The sequence below is a fragment of the Nannobrachium achirus genome (genome assembly GCF_963921795.1).
Source record: "Nannobrachium achirus genome assembly, chromosome: 9".
In the NCBI taxonomy this organism is placed as follows: Eukaryota; Metazoa; Chordata; class Actinopteri; order Myctophiformes; family Myctophidae; genus Nannobrachium; species Nannobrachium achirus.
Window position 1 is genome coordinate 50,820,477 of NC_137818.1, and position 21,928 is coordinate 50,842,404.

A 21,928-nucleotide genomic window follows, 5' to 3' on the forward strand; every position below is an offset into this window, starting at 1 on the left:
ATGTCTAGGGTACCAAGCCGAGGGCCACAACATTGCAGGGGGCGACGGAGGCGTTCCCACTACTCCAGTGACAGTTCAGATATCGTCGTTGTGCTTGTAGATCGGCTGTTTTCACTACTTTTGTGCGGCGGCCTTGTTTGATGAAGCAGAGCTTTACTTTGCGAAAGAACGTACAAATACTGTTTGACGATAACGATATACTAGTGTTGTTGCTGCCCTTATACCACCATTATTACTGGGGTTGGTGGGGGCCAGACAGTAGCCCCCCGCGGGCCGCAAATGGCCCGCGGGCCGCCTATTGGGGAACCCTGCTCTATTGTGAGCTTGTGGAATAGGGACACTAGGTTTCATGTGGTTAAATATAAAGGTTGGCTTGTGTTAACCATTCAAATATGTACAACACATAACTTTTTACTATTCCACATGGAAAGAAATATTGGAGACACTCCATTCTGGGATTAAATAGAAATTTTACTTCAAATTTGCGATACAGCATTTAGTAATTAATCAGATAAAAGATTGTATATACAATAATATAGAAAAGATTATGTATTCAATATGATTACAATAATCAAATGAAATCAAAACCATTTGAAAAATCTATATCAATTCATAGAATATTTCTGTTTTCTTTTTTGTTTTTGTTTAGTTTTTTCTTCGGCACAGTCAGTTGCAGAACGTAACTAGAACAGCAAGTAACATATCTTGTGAATGGTTTAAATCCATAGGTCAGTGGACAGTGGTTGGAGGAACATGAAGGGACCTCAGCGATAGAAGATCAGCACGGCGGCCTCTGTAATTTTCTTGGATGCGCTCCAACCATTGAGGGTCCCGTAGCCATCCCAGTCGAAGGAACTGAAGTCGCCGCACTGTCTAGGAGTTGCCTCTGGGAAGAATCCTCCACCGCCAATGCAAAACTATCAACATGTAGAGATATATGCCCACACACACACACACACACACACACACACACACACACACACACACACACACACACACACACACACACACACACACACACACACACACCTGAGTTCAATGTGACACTAAGAGGGATAAATGGTACAAAAACAAGAGGGTGTCTCGAGGGTGTCCCTCCCTTAGTACTCACATGTTCAACATTGCAGCCAGTAGGCTTGGATCCAGAGCACAAGGCCAAGGCAGCACGTTCAGTATTGATAGCTCTGAAGGAGATGTAGCCTGGTTCTAACTCACCTGAAGGAGAGCAAAATAAATAAATACAACCTTTTATTAATTTATATTATAGTACAGTATTATATAGTACCTGTAAGTCGCCCTAAAGGGTGAGGTCGCGCACATGGGTGCATGTGCCCATCCCTGCACATGGGCACATGCAAAAGGTTGCTTTGGCATGTATACCCTTCTGCTGAGCTGGTCGAGTCATCACTGTGATGTCAGAACAGGTCAGCTATGTCCATATATAGAGTCCGTGAGGTCAGATGTAGAGGTATTGACCAGCTCCGTATATGGAGATCTAGGTGATGATCCAGTCATCTCCATGTATGGATATCCAGGGTTTGATGAGATCTTCATATGGAGATTCAGGTGACGACAGTCTTGATTTGCAAATCAATTCGGTCTTGGCCATATATGGAGCGTCCAGATATGGGCATTCCCAGATATGCGCTTAATATTGATGACATCAGGACAGGGATCTACATATATGGGCATAAAAGTGACAAGGACGGAATTAATTTGCAAGTGTGACTCATGTCGCGGCAACCACACTGGTTAGACTAGTCTGACACAATATGTCCATATATGGGCATTACTAGATAAGGGCTTAATATTGATGGGCCTAAAAGGGATTCTATTAGTGTGGTTGCCCTAACACGGCATCATCTGGGAATCAGATGTACTGTAGAGGTCAGCTCCATACAGTATGGAGATCTAGGTGATATGATCCAGTCGTCTTTATGTATGGATATCCAGGGATTGATTGAGGTCAGTGTCGTGATCTTCATATATGGATATCCAGGTGATGATAGTCAGCAGTCTTGATTAGTCCTGGCCATCTGGAGCATCCATATATGGGTATTGCCAAATATGTGCTTAATATTGATGATATCAAGGGTCTCCATATATGATTGCCACAACAGGGTGCCATATATGGAGCGTGACAGTCAACAATGTGATTTCACAACTGGTCAGCTATAATAGACATTGAGGCATTACGGACTGACGGACAGGATCTGCACATAGAATAATATTTTACACACATTTGTCATAGGCTAGTGGTAGTAATAGTGGTAGCAGTATATTGTTCTTGATTCTGATATGCGAGATATAACCAGGTGGCATACTTGAATAACTTGATATACAGTAACAGCACCGATTCTATAAGCGGCTAATTTGTGATTTATAGCCTATAGTATTAGTCATTTTTTCATAGTTTGTGGCTACTACTTGTATCTCCCTCTGTCTTTTCACAGCCAGTTTTACGTTACATCAGCCATGTCAGCTGTCAATCGTCCTACATACTGTACTACAAAACGTACCTCTTGCATTGGGCCCATAAAAGTTTCTTACGGTGTCATCATCCCCATAGTCGTATGTAATAGGGATGGATGGTCCATTGTCACTTTTGCAATTCCCTGCAGCATAGTTTACTGGGTACCGCTTAAGAATGGGAAGAAAAGGCAGTAGAATAAGAATCAGATGAATAGAATTCACTGGTTTAACACAATTTGTTTTGATGTAAAACATAAATACTGACCGTACCAACACAAATGTTAATGTTCTTAAAGGGCCACTTCACCTCTGGGTCAACCCGATCTTATTTTATTGTTGTTTGGGACACGATCAACACAATCCTGAGTTATTTTTTGTGTTCAATCTGTTTTTTTTAGATATTTTAGTATTTCAGCATGTACTAGTGATGCATTTGCATCATAAATGGTAAATGGTAAATGGTGCATTTATATAGCGCTTTTTATCCAAAGCGCTTTACAATGTGCATTACATTCACCCATTCACACACCGGTGGCGGTGGAAACCATGCAAGGCACCAACCAGCTCACCGGGAGCAACTTGGGGTTCAGTGTCTTGCCCAAGGACACATATCCATGCTTTTATGTCCTCCGGTTGGATTATTGTAATTCATTGTTTACCACTGCTCCTCTATACAGAATACAGCTGCCAGACTTTTAACAAACACATACAGTACAGAAGGCCACAACATAGATTCATATCACACCAGTGATTGCTGCATTTCACTACCATTACCAACTGCAGAATTGTTTTTAAAATGAGTTTAATCACTTATAAAGCTCTCCACAGGCTGGCCCCAGATTATTTAGCTGAGCAATTGTCCCCCAAGGATAATGTGAGATTGGGTACAATAGGTCTTAAAACAAAGGCCTTCTCAAGGTTCCTACAACAATATTTTATTGTATTTATTGTAGAGATTTGTTTTGAAAGGTGCTTTATTGTGACCGTAGGTCGCAGTTATGTGTCAAAGTTTGTCCGTATGTATGTATCTCTGTCTGTCACGCGTCTCCATATACTGTATGGGTAACTGGTCCGATATACATCACTGGTCAGATGGCCAAGACATGGCACGACCTCGCCCTTTAGGGCTCTGAGGCATCTTACTAGTAAATACATTTACCTTACTAATAAATAAATTATGGATCTCTAAATCCATAGAGAAAATAAGACAAAGAGCCAAAGGACTATATTTCTTATATTGCTGTATTGAAGAGAGACAGACAAGGTAGACAGAGCAGTGGGCTGCCATCCTGGTGGTAGCGTTCTAATCTCTCTCCCCAACCATAGCGGTCAGGTCGAGAATTCTCTCTCCCAAAATGGAAGTTTAACATGTATATAAAGAGTACAGTTATGACAGTAAGAAGCGTGGAACTCATTCATTTGTTCCCAAATCATAACAAGGAAGTAGTAGGAACTCATTGATTCGTTCCTATATCATAACAAGGAAATAACAGGAAGAAAGTGCCACGTAGTGTTGGTAATTTTCCACCACTAGTGACTTATATCAGACAGAGGAAGACAGTGAGTCTGGTGACATACAGTATAAACCAAAACATGATTCTATTCAGGGCATTCAAAGTTATTATGACCTTTAATCAGTTTGCCTGAACCTACAGTATGCGACCAAAATGTGGTCTCTTATATACTGTACGTTCAGTTCATATTATGCCTTTATATGGTCATATGAGACTCATACACCAATAACATAATTATGTATCATAATTTATCCTAACAATCTATCCTTTTCATATTTGTATGAGGTTCATATGACCTCCATATTAAACATTTTATCAGGGTAATAATAATAATAATATTATGAAGACTTTAATAATATTTATAAATTCAAATTTCGAAAAGGACTGTAATATTTTTTTTAAAGGGAATGTAATAAATCCTTAAAGTTTAAAGAAATGTGACACATCATTCATCGTTTTTTACAGATGAATGAAGACAGAATAAAAATAAAGAATAAAGAAAGAAAACAAATAAAAGATGAATTGAAACGTCGGTGATGACGGTGATGATGATGATCGGATGATGATGATGTTGACGTTGGGGCATTGTAGAGACGTGAGGGAGGAGGACGCAGGATGCAGTTGATGTGGGGTCGTTTTCTTCTGGGTCGCTTCTTTCTTCTCAGGTAGTTCCTAGGGGGGACGAAGGACCTGGCCAGTTATTTGTTCATAACAATTTAATTCTTCATGTATAGCGCTTGTAGTGCTACATGGCATCACAACAGTGCAACCGAAAACTCACCGACAAGGCACGATTTTTACATCGTGCCACTGCGGTTGATTGGCTCGTGCACTGGTCTGGCCGGGCCTCAGGTCGTGGTTCGTCTGCACCCCATCAGTCAGGTGGTTTTCGATGATGACCCGATTCTCCTCCTTCCCCACACTGCCTTCCTCCTCTCTCCGCCACCGTCAGCCCATGTAACAGAAACATTTCAAATTAAGTTTCAAATAAATCTTAAATCGATGAAAAACCAAATTAAATAAATTAAAATCAAATTAAAATTAAAATATAAACAATTAAAATATATTAAACACTCCCCTTCTTGTTACAACTTATAGTTGTGACATAAAAGTTAAATCAAATAATTTAAATTGTTTAAATCAATGAAAAGGGCACTATACAGTACCAGTCAGGAATGGGGAGAGTTGCTAGACACTGTGTCTAGTGATAAGTAATACGCCTGAAGGGCGAGAAGCGACCTTGTGTCCTTCCCAGCGATGGGGTCTAATTTGGTTGTTATGGTAAACAGGGACATGACGTTCCAAAACAGAGATTTCTGGGTAATGAAGTTCTTAACAGTAAGAGAACAGGACAATTAAACAAAATACCATAGACAGTAAACAATCAGAACGTTTACGAAAAATAGGAGAAAGGAAAGTCTAAACAAGACATGTTCCCAAAACAATTCTCTCACACACAGACCATCTGACCTTGAAGGCTCCAGGTGGTTTCTCAGACAGGCACACATACGCTGCACTCAGAAGTGCACACACACTCACATACTGGGTCAGAGACACAGAGTTAGGGGGGGGGGGGGGGTTGACAAGATGAGGGAGGGGGGGGCGGCATGCACGCCCGCACACTCTCTCAGAACACCACTCACACGCACTTCCCCAAAACCTGTGCACACCCTCACACATACAGTAGCCTACGGCAAACTCATTCTCACAGAGAACTCATTCATCATATAAATGAAATTATACTATAATACACACCCAGAAGCCTCTGGAGGTTTTAAATCTTAACGTTACAACATATTATATTAATTTAGACATCATTAATTTGAGTTAGTTATTCTTAATCTTAAATCTTAACTTTAATTTCTCAGAGAACTTTTAAAGCTTCTTAAAAATATTATTCATTACAGAAAACAGAACTGGTCAGTAACATATAGTCTTAAAGATAAAATATTGTTTCTCAATTTCCAATGGCTTGGCGCAAAGCCATGAAACTGAGAGACCCAAATAAACACAGATTAATCGGTACATAAACAGATAACAAATAATGACAAAACACTCCGCAAATTGATCTAACAGACACTCACTCGCGCAGTACAAAAACATCAAGCTGATTTAAAAAACGCACGCTTGGAACAATTAAACTATAACCAACAGGCAGACTAACAGCACACGCCCTAGGTTAAAGCCAAACAAATAATGACAACAAGTTGAACAACAACTTGTGGAAGACGACGACCGTACCGAAAAAGTTAAAGTCTGAAAATCAGTATTGTCTCTGCCTCATCACAATGAGAGAGCGAGAGCACGAACCAGAAATAGTTAAAAATAGAATAGGGAGTTTGTACACACACCCTTAAACTTTGTAAGAAGAAACAAAGAGATTTACGAGTTACGACCATTCAGTATCTATAGATAAGGGTTAATTTACGACGCGTGTCAAACCAAAACATTATTAGGAGCTTTCGGACTCCTCCGACGGAGGAAGAACATAATTCACACATCTTCTCAATTATCAAAACATTAACATCGTTAATTCAAAATTCAAAGACACGACACGTTACAGGGATTTAGTAAATATGTACTTATCTTAATCACTTAGGAATTTGCCGAGCGTGGAAATCCCAGATGCAGCCCAGGACCGGGGGAGTATCCAACCTCAAGGAAGACGGTCCAACACGGTCCGCTGCTCCTGGGGGTCCACGCGGTTCCACATTAATCGAAAACTCATAACACTGTTGTCAAATAAAATTCCTTTGTCTGAAAATACAGCAATGTAGAGATAAAATCTGGCTGGTAATTTTAAAGCGTGTCGGAGCGCTTTGACCAGCCCTGGTGAGAGAGGGACCGTACAGTACCGGTCTCAAATTCCCCCTGGCTGGTCAAACGCACCGCAGCTTTTCCACTCGAGAAGGACCAATTAATAAATAAATTATGGATCTCTAAATCCATAGAGAAAATAAGACAAAGAGCCAAAGGACTATATTTCTTATATTGCTGTATTGAAGAGAGACAGACAAGGTAGACAGAGCAGTGGGCTGCCATCCTGGTGGTAGCGTTCTAATCTCTCTCCCCAACCATAGCGGTCAGGTCGAGAATTCTCTCTCCCAAAATGGAAGTTTAACATGTATATAAAGAGTACAGTTATGACAGTAAGAAGCGTGGAACTCATTCATTTGTTCCCAAATCATAACAAGGAAGTAGTAGGAACTCATTGATTCGTTCCTATATCATAACAAGGAAATAACAGGAAGAAAGTGCCACGTAGTGTTGGTAATTTTCCACCACTAGTGACTTATATCAGACAGAGGAAGACAGTGAGTCTGGTGACATACAGTATAAACCAAAACATGATTCTATTCAGGGCATTCAAAGTTATTATGACCTTTAATCAGTTTGCCTGAACCTACAGTATGCGACCAAAATGTGGTCTCTTATATACTGTACGTTCAGTTCATATTATGCCTTTATATGGTCATATGAGACTCATACACCAATAACATAATTATGTATCATAATTTATCCTAACACTTACCTTCAATATAGTTATACAACAAAGTTTTGAGGCTAGTAGATGTAATTCTGGGGAGCACTACAGCCATAGTACATGTTGATGTAGTTCAGTTGATCTTACTTGGAAAAGGTTGAAGAGGTTCCCACCATACTCGTTCAAGAACTGATTGGTGGTGTGGTGTCGTAGGATAGCGGCGGTCTTCCAGTTGCTCACTGGAGTGATGTTGGGAACGTGCCACACTGCTACATCCCCTGCCTGGATATCATAGTAGCCAGGATTCTGTCAAAGAAATATAATTGGGTGAACAAATACACAACATTGATGAAATATTATATGTAGCCTATTATGTAGAACAGAGAAGATACTGTAACATCTAAAATCAGTTGCTACAACGGTGAAAACTTCCACCCACTACTTTGGACTTGTTTTGACTGTACTCGTGCTGTTTTACATTTTATAATAAAATATTCGGCATGCTGCTTAGCAGAAATTATAAATAGATTATATTTTCGTGAATGGAAATGCCAGCTTCCGTTACTCGGATTTCAGGGGCCGTTGTTCCAGACTCTATATAGCATTCAGAGATTGTGGAATAGTTACACAAGACTAGTCAAAGAGCGACCTACTGTACCTTGAAATCATCAGAGGTAGCTCCCGCTGCTGTTCCAAATGCGTTTCTGTTGGCCCAGTTGCCATCACCGCCTGGCAGGTTGGCATTGCTGCCTTGCTGTGAGGTCCAGCGGTCACCCACTGTACATTTACCATTCATGTTGTTCTCATGGACACTCGCTACCAACGTCCAGCCTCCACCTGCAGTTGTCATGTCACAGAAAGTCTGATATTCCTCACCTTCAGCAGTAGTAAGGCGGTAAATGCCATCTGAAGGGTAGAAAAGGAACAAACAGGAGGCAAATGAAAGTCAACGCAAAGTAGGAAAACAAAACACCAAATAGAAAGGCAGCAGTGAAGCTGCTGTGTCCTGAATGAATCTCTTCACCTTCATTCACATTCAGTCCCTCTTTCAGTTGTTTACAGCTTCGGGCCCCAGGGATCACTCCTGCACAGGGAAAATCAGACAGACAGACTCTCTCTCACTCTCTAACATTGTACTCAAAGGTTCTGTTTTTAAAGAGCAAAATGAATATCGTCTTAATACTCCATGTCTCAATGCTTAATGTTTTGTAAAGCAGTTTGAATTGCCTTTGTTGTTGAACTGTGCTAAATAAACTTGCCTGGCTTTGCCGTGTTACAGGAGTTGCTGACAGTACCTGACACATGGTGCACAGCCATGCAGGCGATGAACAGGAAACTCCAAAAGATCATGGCGACTGAGGAGGAGGGAAGAATGACAATAGCTCATAGGCCCCACTTTGATTCTAACCTTAGATAAATAGAAATGTTCTGTCTATAAAGGTTGGATTCATTCTATTAGAACATATATTATAGTATAGCAGCAGAGGCCGTCAGATTTTGAGATACCCCTACCCAAGGTATAACCAAACACAACCATGTTTTTTCTTATGTTTAGGGTCTCCCATTAATGAAATGGATTGTTGTGAAATTTTATTTTTGGGAGAAATTAGTTTTTTTGGCTATTTTTTAGACCTACCCCAACCTCTGAAAAAGGCAAATCCGCCTAGGTCAAAGCTGACAAAAATGCCTATAACTTGAGAATGCTCACTCTTATCTTCATAAAATCTGCTGAGATGTGAACCAGGTGTCTACCCTACATCAGCAAAGAGTCAGAATATTATCCTTTAAACACACTTTTAGTTTAGGCGGAAATTGTACTTTTGTGGTGAGAACTACTTTACTTTCTCTCATTTACAAGAAACACAAATTTACGTCAAATAAGATGTTACTGCATTTCCTAAGTTGCTACTAAACAATAACTACACTCTTAAAATTGTTGGGTCAAATGTTCAATCTTTTTGCTGGGTTGACACTGTTGGGTCAAAGGTTGGGTCAGTTTGACCAAACATTGGATTAAAAATACTTAAAATTAGTAAACCATCTGTTGGGCTATGGATGGCCTGCCCACATCATCAGATAAAATGCATTGAGTTCATAACCCAAGTGTTGGTATAGGCTTTTGAATTCGAGTTTACCCAATGCATGAGTTAGTGCATTGAACCAATTTTGTGTTATGGTTCGAGTTTACCCAACACATGGTTCACTGCATTGGTTTGTGAATTGCACCACTATTGGGTTAAACTAAGTGGGCGGGCAGTTACCCAGCATGCAACTGTGCTCCCATACAGATATGTTTATAAACTTTTCTATTATTTTATGGTTTTCGATAGAGAAAACAACATTGTATTGTAGATGATCGCAGTGGCTGTAGCCCAGTCATAATCCCTAAAAAAAAAAAAAAAAAAACATAGTTGCTTACAGAAACAGAAACCATGACTAAGATGGTCCAGACTGACACATACAAACAGGGGTGCTATTAATTTGATGTGAAGCACCTCATAGTCAGTTGTGTTCAAATTTGTCACGACTAAATGCAAAATTTACTCAGCATGCATTCTTCCTTGAATAGATTAAGCATGAAAAAGATCATTGAAGTAAGTGATGTAAAAAAAATGAATAGATTTAAAGTGGTTGGGCGTACGATCCCAACCCAATTACAAGGTCACTTTTAAACCATTTTTGGGTGTAAGATCCCAACCCATCAGCAGTAACACGTTAACCCAACAGCAAAGTCACTTTTAACCCATTACTTGGTTGTACAATCCCAACCCAACATGCAGGGTCACAGCCTTAACCCAACCCTGCTGGTCTGCAATAACCCATGTTGGGCTGCATGGTCCAAAACAGCGTTGCGCGTTTTACCTAAATAAACCAACTTGTGTTGTTTTTGACCCATCTCTTTTAAGAGTGTAGTGTACAGTACAGTACAGAAATTTTCGTCGCCACAGGTGGCTGTAGGTACCTCTGGCCACCCACCGGTCTCTCTGGAGATGGGTGTGTCTAAAAATAGGAGGCCGTCCTTTCAGCTTATCTTCTGCAATACAGTTAAGTGACACTAGATGGCATAGCAGAGCAATTAGTTTAACTATTTTGCTGGGGATTGAAATGAACCACAGAAGAGACTAGATACTAGAGAGTAATTATACTTTAAATGGTGTAAAAATACATTTTGGCATAGGACTTTTTCATTAAATGTTAATTAAATGTCTCATTTGTATTTGTAAGGGTCCATTTAAAAATAAACACTGGGTAATTTTTGTTCTACACAAATTCAAATAATTACCAATAATTTCATGAAGAAACTAAGATTTTATTATATTTTAACTCTTGCTTGGCAATGTAAAAATATGTTTTCTCATGTCAATAAGCCAATAAATCACCTTTGAATTGAAATTGAATTGTGTGCCATTACTTTTTGCATAGCTTTTCGGTGTAAGCCTTTCTCAGCGTGGGAGGAACTTATCAAGATAATATCAAATATAATAATAAAACAAAGCTTTCGATTGTTTTGCTAATAGTCAGGGAATTTTAATAAAACCCTGGGAATAAATTCCTTATCATACAATGTCTTCACCAATGTGTTCGTAAAGGTGTCTTGTAACATATCTAACAAAGATTGAAATTCAACATCCCTAGCAAAATGTTTGACAGCTAGGGTAATTCTGTTACATCTCACTGGCGGCCCTGAATGGAATTGACTTACTTATAATGTTTCATGAAACATGATTATAGAAGTTTATAATTGAAAACTGGCTATGGGACTAAAATGGATAATTATAAAGTTAACAGTTCACATGACAATGAGCTTATTACCAGCACTTAATAACAGTTCCACTGTTTCAGAGAGGGCATGTTTCATTATGGAAAAGCTCTGCTGTTCGCTTGTCTGTCTTTGTTTCCTTGTTGGTTTGAAAACATGTGTCTACCCATGTTTTTCTTAGATTAGCCAACTAATTCTACTATTTCTTTGCATTTGATGTAATTGGTGTTGGTGTAATGATGTATTACCTAAGTTCTAAGAATTACTTGAGTTCAATGTTGAGGTATTTGTATTTTACTTTAGTATTTACAAATTCAATTTGGTGGTCATTACTTCACAGCATCTACGGTATATATCATTGATTACTGCACCTCTCAGTTCTCAATTATAAACATTTATAATCATGTACCCAGAGCGGGATCATAGGGGGCGCCTGAGGGCTTGAGCGTACAGTTATGAGAGCCCATTGATTTTTCGCGACAATTCCTAGCACTCAGTCGTTTACACAAGTTCGTCCCGAACTGGCCAAACTGCATTCCTGGCACTCGGCCGATATCACACGTCGGCTTTGTCCCTTTCAATGTGAGCAGGGCGTCACCCAGCGTCAAAGCCCGCCTCCACATCCTGGCTGTATGCAAAGGCTGTATGTCTACTGTGTGATGTATGTAGCTCTCTACTGTAGCCTAGGCTACCCCCACCAACAAAATAATAAAAAAAAAATCTCAACTGAACTGTTGTTATTGTATTTTATCATGCCAGTAAAGCTCCTTTGAATTAAATATAATTGATGTAGACTAACTTTTCCTTTTTGTTGGCTACCTATTCTCAGCTGTTGTTATAGTATTTTATCATGCCAGTAAAGCTCCTTTGAATTAAATATAATTGATGTAGCCTAAAGCCTAGCTTTTCCTTTTTGTAGGCTTTTTATTTTATACCAATACTTTTGGACTTTTACTCAAGTAAGCATGCCAGCATTTTTAATTCAGGACTTATATTTGTAACAGAGTATTTCTATATTGTAGCCTAGTGATACTAACTAAAGTGATACTAAATAAAACTTTTCCCCCCACTGATCAGCAAACTAGCGTCCAATCCTGTGGCGAGGTGCCCTTGTCCTGTTAGACTGTTACAGTGATTTGGCAAGGAAGATTGACCTGGATGTCATAGCCAATGAATTCATCTCAAGAGGAGCCCAGAGGAGAAACACGTTCCTGATAAATAAATGGTAGGTACTAAAAAACTAAAAAATACTGTACTACATGATGCAAGGTTCACTATAATAGGCTAATTGTAATTTACTGTAGCAATATTGTTGTCAATGTCATGTTTTAACTGTGGGGGAGCTGGTGGGGGCTGTGCATGGGAGAGATTGGTCATTTTACTAGTTAGCTGTGGACAAAAGAGTGCACTGCAGTGACTTGTGTGTCAACTGTAAACCTTTGCTTTGTCCCAAACAGCGTCAAAGCCCTCCCCCACATCCTGGCTGTCTGTGATGCAGCTATGCTGCTCCCCCTCCAACCGTCCTACTATATGTTCCATGTTCTCCCTTATAGACTGTTTTTATTTAATTTTTTGACACTTGCTTTGGCAATGTAAACGTATGTTTTCTCACAAAATGTCATGATTACCGAAAAGTATTGAAAAACAGTGTGGTAAATAATAGTTTGACATTTTAACTTGACCTTTCACTCTGTAATTAGAAAGGGACCCTTTCACAAAAGCAAAAGCGATTGGTCATGTCAGAGGCTTGGTTCTCAAAAACCTCCTCGCTGTCACATGTTCTTCTGAGACGTTGAAATTTACCAGAAGAGGAGGAATGGAGAAGGATTTCTACAGGCATTAGGCCTACATTACATGACCATGATGGCATTACATTATTAAATCTGTGAAACAGATTACATTAAAGACGTGCGATTGTCCTGAGACATTCAGGCTACCTAGGCGACCTAGGTCACCTATTTGCCTATTGGCTGTCCCCATGTCACATGGCCGAGCTAGTGTCATGATTGGGAGCGGCCAGAGCAGTATAATCAGAGAGTGGTGTCACCGCGGACACGCAACTCTCCATTCTAGGGCTCTGGGAGCGGCCTTGCGCTGTTCTTCTTCTCGAGTTTGGAAAAAAAGGATCCGTTCCGTTTGTCACATTGTTATGATCGTAAAACTATCTAGTTTTAACGTTCAGAACGTTTTCTTTTTGAACAATAAAAACATTGACAGCCAGGGGGAAAAAAATCCATGAAGGACACGGAATGCAATCGTTCACTCGCCGTTGGAAAATTGACATATATTAGACTATTCTGGATGTGTGGCTAACGGCTAACGCTAACGTTAGCTAGCGCTAGCTGCAGGCTAACGCTAGCTATCGCTAGCTGCAGGCTAACGCAGGCATGTTATACACAATTACTCATGGAATAAAACGGCGACCCAACTCGGAATGCAATCGTTCACTCGCCATTGGAAAATTGACTTAGACTATTCTGGATGTGTGGCTAACGACTAACGCTAACGTTAGCTAGCGCTAGCTGCAGGCTAACGCTACCTAGCGCTAGCTGCAGGCTAACGCACGAGTCACGGTGTGTAATAAATTCACTTCAACCTCGTGTTGAGCAGTTAAACCTCTTTGCTACGTAGGTCTACAAAAACGTTCATATTTCAAAGATAAAGTGCTTACTGAAGTCTCACAGATGTCACAGTATGGTACGCTCAAGCAGAATTACCTGTATCTTTCGTATTGTTTAATAAACAGCATTTTAATCCGATCAGACGTCATTTTCTGTTGTTTTTCAGCCATGCGACCCCATCGGTTGCGAGGTGTACTGCACTTAGATACATTAATACCTTTTTAAGGAAACGACGACCGATCGGATTAATGCTCCTCTTTAAATAATACGATCATTACGGGACATTCTGCTGGAGCGTACCCTATGGTGACATCCGTGAGCCTTCACTAAGCAATTTATCTTTGTAATCTGACCGTTTGTGTAGACGTACGTAGCAAATTTGTTAAACTGCTCAACCGATTGTGTTGAATTCACGGTTGGCGCAGCGTAGCGTCTTTACATTTAGCCCAATAATGCTAATCTACAAAGCAATAACTGATTGATTGATTGAAGAATTTATTAGAAGTTTGCAATAGAAAAAAGTACAGTTTCATGACAGTACAAATCACTGGTACAAGGTCAACTAGAGATCCTAGAAAGCCGAGGCTTATTTCCACAGGAACCACACTTTAAGTATCTCATATAACATTGAAAGACAGACGGGAATGGTCGATAGTGTGTGGGGTTGGCTAACTAGCTAGTACATGCTAACGGTTTTTTTCTTTCTTTAATTTTCCTATTTCCTTTTCTGACGAAAATACGCAACCCTTTTTTGACTGATATTATATGATCAAACGGCGTATGTAGACATGTCCGTTCCAACGGTTAATGCGAACCACTTGTTTACTCAATTGGGTATTTTGTTTAGGGCGAATTCTATTGCGCCTGTGGTATGCTAATATGCGCTGTTTCTTTCTCTCCGTACATGACGATTACGTTACGGCGGTTTAGTTAAGTGTTAGAGAGCGATCGAATGCTTTGCACTTTATGATGACATGATTGTAGTCGAGACTTCTCGACATGTTTTCGTTGTTTTTATACTTCATCTTCTTACGATGTGGCTCTAATATGCTGATAGCCTGAGTTGGTTGTTTGTTTTTGGTCGGTGGCCGCCATTGTGTGCCTCTGACAGGATGGACCAAACTGTGAACTCTGAACTCTGAACCACGCTCGACCTATGCGCTCGACAATTAATGGTTCTACGCTGCCTCTGCCGGCTGGGAGGTGGTATCACTACTATTTTTGTTACTTTTTCTTTTTTGGTTGTAACAGCAGCCTCTCTCGACTGGCAGGCCTTACTTTATTTTACAACTGACTCATGGACATTAGTTTTTTTTTCTTCTTTTTTTTACCTTTTAGATAAATATGTCGCCACATAGCATCTTCCCTCTGGGATTATATAACCTATTATGTTTTTGTTTTGTTTTTTTAAATTTCTGATGTCTGGGGGCTGCCTTTTGGGACCCGGTGGCAGTCCAGTATTGGGGCGTCTGGGTGGGCAGGTTAAACTTCCTGTCCACCACCATGGAGCACTACCTTCATGGTGCATTCGGCTTGGCCGGGCGCTCCAACGAGCACAATTGGCTGTGTTCGTGGGAGGGAAGTCGATTGGGGAGGAGGAACAGATTTTGTCTCTGCATTAACGGTTCCCACAGTGGTCAGGGCGCCTGTTCAGAGAGGGGTGGAACCGGGGAGGATAGCGTGTACCTCCACATGCGTTACGCCCCCCTGGTGAAGCTCCTTAATGTCAGGTGAAAAGAAGATGGTGGCATGACGGATCGGGTATCGGAGGAGACCCGTTGTTGTCTTTACCCTCCCAATGACTACTGTGGGGATTAGCAGGGATAGGTCTTAACGTAGAGTATGGGGATGGGGGAATTGGCTTGACACTAAATTGGGTATATGGAGGGAAAAAATGTTTTCTTTTATTATCTCTTAAGGGCAGGGTTTCTCTTCCTTACAACTGAATGTGTACGTACCTTGATCGCCTCAGATCTTGTGTTATTTTGTACCAATGATTATTGTGATTGGAATGTGATTTGGGGTGCCATCACTATGTGTGTACCTGCCTCATTGTGACATTGTATCTTAATAATAAAAAAGATTTGAAAAGAAAGACAGACGGATAGAACATAGTACTTTATCTAACTTTAACTAAAGTTTAAAACATACATAAACCACTTTAGCCCTATGTTATACCAAGGCTTTTTGAAAATAGCCGATCTACAAGCTCAACGCATTGCGGTGCGACGCGTTGTGAGCTTGTAGATCTGCTATTTTCAAACATTTTGTACTTTTACTTTTGGTACTTTAAGTACATTTGGATACCAATACTTTTGTACTTTTACTCAAGTACATTTTTAATTCTGGACTTTTACTTGTAACAGAGTGATTCTACATTGCAGAATTGATACTTTTACGTAATTATAAAAATGTAGGTACTTTTTCCACCACTGTGTAAACGTTTGTGTTCTCATGCCAATAAAGCTTCTTTGAATTGAAGATTGAATTGAAGATTGCTCCCCATGTGGCGGAGTACACAATAATGGTAAATAAAGTAGCTTACTCTAAAATAATCCATCCATCCATCCATCCATCTTCAACCGCTTATCCAGCATCGGGTCACTGGGGTAACAGTTCCAACTGAGATTTCTAGAGTTCCTTAATAATAATAATTAAAATAAACAATACTAATGATTATAATTGCGACCGTCAGGTCGCAGTTACTATGAAAACCTCCACCGCCTGTCTGTCTGTCCGTCAGTCTGTCTGTCTGTCTGTCTGTCTGTCACGTCACATCACACTTTTTTGCCCCTATCCATGTGAAATTTTCCACACACAATCCTTGTCTGCCAATCCACAACCTCCACCCTTCCAGGGACCCCCGCAGCTCCAGGGACCCCCGCCAAATTTTTTAAAACACATTTTTGAATACTGCTCCTACAGTTTTTGCCCTAAAATCACACAAATCGCTACACAGTATGTCTACACTTATCTCATCGACATGGATCTGTCCCATATAGCGCCACCATCAGGTCGATTTTTTAACAAATTTTTGGACCTAAACTTTTTTTTTTTTTTAATTTTTTTTTTCAAACTTTTTTTTTTCAAAAAAAAATTTTTTTCAAACTTTTTTTACACTAACGTCAACACACCAATCCACAGATTTTATATTGACTGTGTGTCAATTCTTGTTATTATTATTAAACCACAATCAAATGTTTGTCCAGGTCAACTAATAAATCTTTATGAACAAGTTAATTAAAAATGTACTTGACACTGGGTGAAATTGGTATTACAACAAGTAATACCGTAGCAGAATCGCACCTAGGCCTGCCAAGGCCATTTGCATGTGAATCAAGAAGGCCCACGGTGCAAGTATCTACCCTCCCCCAAAAAGTTTACCACTCTACCTTACCTTGCACACAGAGAGCGCGACCTGAAAGAGAGAGAGGAGCTGTTGAGGCAGAGAGTGTCTGATATTAATTCAGCGACGACACCAACGCAGTCAACGCAATGTTGCCTACTGCCTTGTTTCCAAATAAAGAACAAATTCAAAACATGTGAACAAAAGTTGTGTCTTTTTCGTTTCCTTATATTTAGCTTATTATTATTATGTCACGTTTGTGTTGTTTTGGGACAGTGTGTGTGTGTGTGTGTGTGTGTGTGTGTGTGTGTGTGTGTGTGTGTGTGTGTGTGTGTGTGTGTGTGTGTGTGAACCAATTATTTTGTAATTGTTTGTGTCACAACTGTAGAGCATTCATATAATGCTCACTTAGTAGTGTTGGTGCCTCGGCAGCCACCGTACTTGTTATTGGTTACTGCGCATGTGCAAGCCGGTTCCTGTATGTTGATCCAATGTTATGCTAGAGTGAACGATACCAGTACGTTACTGAGAGCTGTACCAGTTGGCTATAATAAACTGAGTTTGATTGTACACACTGTTTGGTCATTCTACATGGTGTCGGAAGTAAACACGGACACTTTGAAACGTGCTGTCTGTCGCGGAGCACGCAACTACATTGCCGGCCGAGTGAGGACAACAGCTTGGTGCTAACGACGTTGCTAGCGGCTAATCCAACGCGCGCTGCAAACCATGGCGGACGGATTCCGCAGACCGGACCCTCTCGTATTTGATGACAACATCGCAGAGAACTGGCGAGTGTTTGAACAAGAATACGACATTTTCATCGCGGCGGCCCACCATGACAAGGCGGCCCGCACACGAGCCTACATTCTCCTCAATCTAGCAGGATCGGAGGCCATTGAAAGGGAGAGGTCGTTCGTCTACGCGCCCGAAGTGAGGGGACCCGACGTTGACAACGCACCGGGTCAAGTCATCACTCCGGCTGAGTCAAAGGAAGACCCCCTATGTCTAAAGAGGAAATTTCGTGAGATTTGCAGTCCCCGACTGAACCTTACCATGGAGAGGCACAAATTCAATACAAGGAACCAGACCCAAGGTGAGACAATTGAATCATATGTCACAGACCTCAGGATTAAAGCAAAGACTTGCGAATTTGGAGCACTGCAGGATGGGCTAATCAAGGATAGACTGGTATGTGGCATAAATGATGATAATATGAGAAAAATGTTGCTACGTGACGGCGACCTGACCCTAGCCAAAGCCATCTCCATGTGTCACATATACGAGCAGACTGAGCACCACACAAGGACATTGTCATCGCCACATGCTCCCACTAGTGTTGACAGCCTGCAGTATAAATGTGGAAGGAAGCAGAGATTTGAACCACGGCAGAGACCCCAGGCGGGGAGAAATGCACAACCCATTGTAAACTGTAATAATTGTGGTGGCAGCCATGAAGCCAAGAAGGAAAGTTGTCCGGCTTTTGGTCAACAGTGCCATGCGTGCAAAAAATGGAACCACTACAAGCAGTGCTGCAGGTCAACGCAGAGGTACTCCAGGACACAGAGCTCCAGGGAATCTGTCCATCAACTTGAATTGGACCAGGCCACAGGTAACGCTAATGACGATGATTCATTCTGTATTGATGGCATATCACCAGTGGTCGTGGACACAATTGACTCTAATGTACAAGACAGAAATGTAGCGTTCGCCACTGTACGCATCAATGACAAGCCTGTTGAGATGAAAGTGGATACAGGAGGACAATGTAATGTTTTATCCTATGACGCTTTCAAACATGTGGAGAGCGGTGAACTGATTGACCGTTCAGTGATCACCAACCTTGTCGCCTACGGGGGAAATCTGATCAACACCCTGGGCTCAGTCGTTTTGCAATGTGAACTAGCAGGCCAACAGCATGCTCTACAGTTCCATATTGTGGAGAGAAACGTCCAACCACTACTAGGCCTACAAGCAAGCATACACATGAAGCTAGTGACACTGAGCAAGGATGTTCACCAACTTAGTGTGAACACAGATGCCAACCTGCCACACGAGATATTCACAGAGTATGCAGATCTGTTCAAGGACGAACTTGGCAAGCTACCAATGACATACTCCATGAAACTGGACCCTGAGGTGCACCCTGTCGTCCGCCCGGCACGCCGTGTCCCTGTGGCCATGCAGGACAGAGTGAAGGCGGAACTCGAGCGGATGGTGGACTTAAGCGTCATCACCCCCGTATCTGAGCCAACAGAATGGGTGTCATCCATGGTAGCTACAAACAAGAAGCGGACAGAGGACATAAGGATCTGCATTGACCCCAGAGACCTAAACACAGCTCTAAAGCGCCCCCACCATCCGATGCGCACGGTTGAGGAGGTGGCATCACAGATGGCAAACGCAACACTGTTCTCAGTCCTAGACGCCAAAAGCTCTTTCTGGCAGATCTCCCTGGACAATAAATCCTCCCTGCTAACCACATTTAGCACACCTTTTGGACGCTACAGGTTCCTCAGAATGCCGTTCGGAATAAATTCAGCCAGCGAAGTATTCCAGCGCACAATGGAACAGATTTTCGCAGGTTATCCCTGTGCCATCATCGTAGACGACATCATCGTCGGAGGCCGCACTGAGGCAGAACACGACGCAAACCTAAAAAGAGTGCTTGACCGTGCACGCAAAGTCAACCTGAGGCTCAACCCCCTCAAATGCAAGTTTCGGCTGACAGAGGTCACTTATGTTGGTCATGTGTTCACCAGTGAGGGCCTGAAAGCGGACCCTGACAAGACCACAGCAATCACAGAAATGCCTGTTCCTGAAGATGTCACAGCTCTACAGCGATTTCTAGGCATGATTAACTACCTGGGAAAGTTTGTGCCAAACTTAAGTGAGCTGTCTGCCCCTCTAAATCAGCTGACCCGCAAAGACACTGTGTGGTGCTGGCTGAAGCAACATCAGGACGCCTATGACACACTGAAGAGGTGCATCTCCAGTCCGCCTGTCCTGTCTTACTACGATGTCCACCAACCGGTCACGCTCACATGTGACGCTTCGCAGCACGGACTGGGAGCAGCTTGCTTACAAGGGGGCAGACCAATTGCCTACGCATCACGAACAATGACTCAGCCAGAGACACGCTACGCTCAGATCGAGAAAGAACTCCTGGCGGTCGTGTTCGCATGCTCGCGATTCAATGACTACATTTACGGCAAGCCGGTCACCGTAGAAACCGACCACCAGCCTCTTGTCACGATCATCAGAAAGCCAATCTACACAGCGCCTGCACGACTCCAACGCATGATGCTGCAGCTCCAGAAATATAACATCGACCTGATCTACAAAAAAGGGAAACAGATGTACCTGGCCGACACCCTGTCACGCGCCCCCAGGTCATCTACGCTTCAACATGTGAACGAGCTGAACGACTTTGAGGTGATGTCAGTTGGCCGAATCTCATCCAGCCGCTTGGAGGAACTAAAAAGGCACACGGCGGAGGATGACCTACTACAGACCCTCTCTTCCGTCATCAGACATGGATGGCCTGTCAAACAACACCGTGCTCCACCGTCCATCAGTCCCTTCTTCCCATTCAGAGACGAGCTCACCATCGAGGAGGGGGTCGTCATGAAAGGTCACAAACTCGTCATTCCCCAGTCACTGCAGAAAGTGTACACAGACATTATGCACAGAGGACATCCAGGGGCGGAGTCCACTAAACGCAGAGCCCGAGACATAGTGTTCTGGCCCACCATGAGCAGAGACATTGACAAGGCGGTGCTCTCGTGCTCTGTTTGCAACAGCCAGAAGCACCATCAGCAGAAGGAACCACTGCAGTCACATCCTGTTCCTGACCTGCCATGGTCTACAGTGGCGACCGACATCTTCGAATGGGATGGCAAGTACTTTCACGTGCTTGTAGACTCGTACTCTGGCTGGTATGAGATTGACTTTCTCAAGGACATCACGTCAGCGACAGTCATCACGAAGCTGAAAAGACACTTCTCTGTTCATGGCTCCCCTCATCTTCTCATCTCGGACAATGCCAGACAGTACACCAGCCAGAAGTTCAGAGATTTTGCTGCACAGTGGGACTTCAGGCACATAACCAGCAGCCCTGAATTCCCACAGTCCAACGGTTTGGCCGAAAGAGCAGTGCAGAGTGCCAAGCAACTGATGGAGAAGTCAAAGAGGGACGGCACGGATGTGTTCCTCAACCTCTTGAACCTGAGGAATATCCCTCGCGACGCACATCTTGGCTCACCTGCACAGAGGCTAATGTCAAGGCAGACCCGCACTACTCTCCCTGTCTGCAGACAGCTACTGCAGCCAGCCCCTCTCAACACCCAACAAGTCACAGCACAGCTCCAGAAGAAGAGGCTCGCCCAGAAGCTGAGCTACGACAAGTCCAGCTGTCCTCTACGGCCACTGCAGGAGGGTGACGTCGTCAGGATGCAGACCCCCCGGGGCTACGATCGCATGGGCACCGTGGGAAAGATCTGCGAGGAGCCGCGGTCCTACATCATCCAGTCTGGAGGTAGAGACTACAGGAGAAATCGCAGACACCTCTTGCCTGTTGCCGAGCGTCCTCCAGATCAGCCTGACAGCGCCGACCTGCAGCCCTTCAACCCAGCCGTCGGTGACACACCTCTCTACGGAGAGGGACAACGGGAACACATGGACATTGACCCACCCCCAGTCCAGGTACCCGTAGCTTCACCGCCCGCGAAT

General features: G+C 42.4%; 1 protein-coding gene across 1 annotated transcript; it reads right to left on the reverse strand.

Annotated features, from left to right (window-relative positions):
* Nucleotides 1-764: 764 nt before the first annotated feature.
* On the reverse strand, nucleotides 765-8,820 carry LOC308290951 (intelectin-like; the record flags this gene model as incomplete). The annotated part of the gene is made up of 6 exons (XM_080732866.1): nucleotides 765-917; nucleotides 1,112-1,215; nucleotides 2,520-2,640; nucleotides 7,618-7,776; nucleotides 8,129-8,376; nucleotides 8,766-8,820. 6 exons carry the CDS (start codon nucleotides 8,818-8,820, stop codon nucleotides 765-767), a joined length of 840 nt encoding a protein of 279 aa, XP_080588992.1.
* Between the last annotated feature and the right edge of the window lie 13,108 nt (nucleotides 8,821-21,928).